This window comes from Callithrix jacchus, chromosome 3 (genome assembly GCF_049354715.1).
Source record: "Callithrix jacchus isolate 240 chromosome 3, calJac240_pri, whole genome shotgun sequence".
Classification (NCBI taxonomy): Eukaryota; Metazoa; Chordata; class Mammalia; order Primates; family Cebidae; genus Callithrix; species Callithrix jacchus.
In genome coordinates, this window is record NC_133504.1 from 191,093,704 (window position 1) to 191,096,582 (window position 2,879).

General features: G+C 69.1%; 1 protein-coding gene across 1 annotated transcript; it reads right to left on the reverse strand.

Annotated features, from left to right (window-relative positions):
• Positions 1-310: 310 nt before the first annotated feature.
• Positions 311-2,476, reverse strand: NICOL1 (NELL2 interacting cell ontogeny regulator 1). Its single transcript, XM_054253565.2, is given in 5 exon segments — positions 311-509; positions 1,539-1,627; positions 1,876-2,027; positions 2,254-2,294; positions 2,296-2,476. Coding segments are annotated over 5 exon segments (429 nt in total). The 5' UTR covers positions 2,377-2,476; the 3' UTR covers positions 311-443.
• Positions 2,477-2,879: the final 403 nt, after the last annotated feature.

Consider the following 2,879-nt stretch of genomic DNA (forward strand, 5'->3'; position numbering starts at 1 on the left):
CAGCTCAGCGGTGCAGGACCCTGGAGGGGCTCAGCCCTGGGGCAGCTGCTCTGGGGACTCAGGGGGCTCAGGCCAACTTCTACACTTCTCCAGCCTCAAAACAAGGGCAGGCAGGCAGGGGAGCAGGTCTGAGGAAGCACAGGGCCCTATGGACGGACACGTGTGTCCACCTCTCCGCATGGGCGCCGATGTGGGACAACCAAGAGGGCTTGCCCAGGTGGAACAGCTGGGGAAACCCATGCCCAGAGAGGGGCCCCACCCAGGACTGCTGGAGGCAACGACGCAGGGGCTATGGTGGCCAGAGCAGGTAGAAAGGACACATGCATGCTGCTGGGCGTTTATTGACAGGGAGCAGCATGGTCCTCAGCGCCCGGCCGGCCAGCAGGCACACAGAGCACGGTCCTCAGCACCTGGCTGGCCAGCAGGCACACAGGGCACGGTCCTCAGCGCCCGGCCGGCCAGCAGGCACACAGAGCACGGCGCTCGGCTTGCAGCACAAGGGCCTCCGTCTGCAAAGCAACAAGAGGTGTGAGGGGCAGCCCAGCTGCCCATGGGCACTGCCCGGGCCCCCGCCCAGCCAAGGCAGCCCCATCTCCACCTGCTCCTGAGACAGACAAGGTGAGGTCCTGGCTCTAACCCCCACACCCAGAGCCTCCCAGCCTTCTCTTGGCCTTCCCTTCCCTCTGCGGTGGCTCCCACTGACAGGGCCTGCCTGGGGTCTGCAGGTGCCCACACCACACCCAAGTGCCCGCCTGCCTTCTTCCAGCTCCCACACCACTCGCAGGGGTCCGCTGTCTCCCACTCCCTCCCACCCTCATGCCCAAGGGCTCCTCCCAAAAGCCCAGCTCCAGGCTCCATGAGGGGGAGAGGGCTCCAGGTCTCAGTCTGAGCCCCTTGGAATGTTCCGAAGAAGGTCAGTAGGGCTGGTGGGGGTGGAACCAGGCAGGGTCTTCCCTGCTTTCTCTCTCCTGGAATTCTCCCTTTCCAGGAAAAAGCACAAGCGCTGGCACGGACAAGAACTCTTTAGCTGCACCCACGGCCTGAGGGTCCTGTTTATCCAGGCTTGGAGGGGGCCTTGGCCAACCTGTGCACCCACACAAGATTCAGGCCGCCCTTCCCAGCCTGACCCCCATTCCTGAGATTTTGGCCACATCCTCTTTCCTGGCCTCAGTTTCTCCTCTGTCCCAGGGCCTCTCCCCACCTAGAAGAAGATCCTGGATTGGACTGATAGTCCTTTCCCAGGGTCCAGGTCTGTCACAGCCCTCAGGAGTGGCGCTCACAGGACAAAACGCCCGGTGAGGGCCTTCTGGGGGAGGGGCTAGAAATAGAGCATGCTGGAGATGGGGGGGTCTCATAGGCGAGACGGGTGTCTAGAATGTCCCTAAGATGACTGGGGCCAGCCAGGGGAAGGTGCGGGGTCTTAAATCAGGGGTGAAGCCTGAGGGACCCTCCACTCCCCAAGGGTGCCTCCTCCGCATCCTCCCTGCCCTCCCTAGCCCCGGGAAGCCCGCGAGGACCGTCGCGCCGCGGGCACTCACCCGGGCGTCCAGGCTGCAGGCTGTCTTCCGCAGGTCCTGCAGGGCGCGCTGCATGAACTCGAAGGCGTGGCAGTCCACGCATGGGCGGCCTGGGGGGGTGCGGGCCAGGGTGGAGAGGGTGCAGAGGGGGTCACCCGCAAGGCCCCCTCGCACCCTAGGCCGGTCCACCCAGAGCCGCAGAGCGCACGTCCCCACTCCCCACGCCACCATCTCCGGAGAAGGGGAGGACCCGCTCCCGGGAACAAAGGCGAGGCGCGGTCCTCCCCGAGGAGCCCCGGCCCGCACGCCCCTAGCACAGCCCCGCCCCGCTCCCCGGACCCCGGGACCCCGCACCTACTCTGCGCGGGGACGGCGCTCCCGGCGGTCTCGGCACCGACCCGGGCGCCCAGCAGCGCCAGACTCAGCAGCAGCAGCAGCAACGGCGGCGGCGACATCGGGGACCGGCACGCGGGCGGGGGGGCCATGGCCAGCGGAGGGAACGGGGCCGCCCTGAAGCCAGTCGGGGGTCGGCGGCGCCCACCCCAGGCCCGTGAGCCCGGTCCCTCCCGCGGGCCCCACTACCCTCGTCCACGCCCCAGGCCCCGGAGCCCTGGACCCTCCCACCCCAGCCCCGGCTCCCCGACCCCAGTACGCCTGTCCCCAGGTCCAGCGAGCCTCCAGCCCGCGCCCCGGATCTCGAAACCCCCCATTCGGACGCCCGCACCCCCGCCCTTACCGCGGTACAGGTTCCCCGGGACCAGCAACGCGGGCCACTCGGGGAGACGTTCCGCGTCCCGCGCGCACCGCGCATGCGCTCCGACCCAACCCCGCCCGGGTTCCCCTCCGACGTCGTCGTCATGGAAACCCGAGACTGCGCGAGCGGCCGGTTTAAAGGCACCTGGGATGCTCCGGGACCCCGGTGCGCCCAGCCCTGGCCCGGGGCCGCATCCGGGAGCAGCGTCCGGGCCCACGGCCAATGCAGTCTAGAGGGGCTGCCTGGAGGAGGCGGCGCCGGAGCGAGACCGGCGGGAACAAAGCTGAGGAAGTGGGAAATCTGTGGCTGGAGCTCGGCGGGTGGCGGACGATCCGAGGGAGCCGATCGGTGCTCGCGAGGGGCGGCAGCGGTGCACGGAAACGCGTGGCCTCCGACCGCGGGCTGGTGGCCTCGCAGCGCCCAGAGGAGGAAGCTGGCCCGGGGAATCCGCTCCAGGGATCTGCCCCCTCCCGGCCGGCCTTTCCTTGGCCCAGCCTCGCCGCGATCCTCGGGCGTCAGGGGGTCACCAGCCTGCTCCTTCCCTCCCGGTTGCCCCCTCCCGGTGTCCTCCGAGCCCGGAGAACCGCTTGCCGGGAGCCCCGAGCACA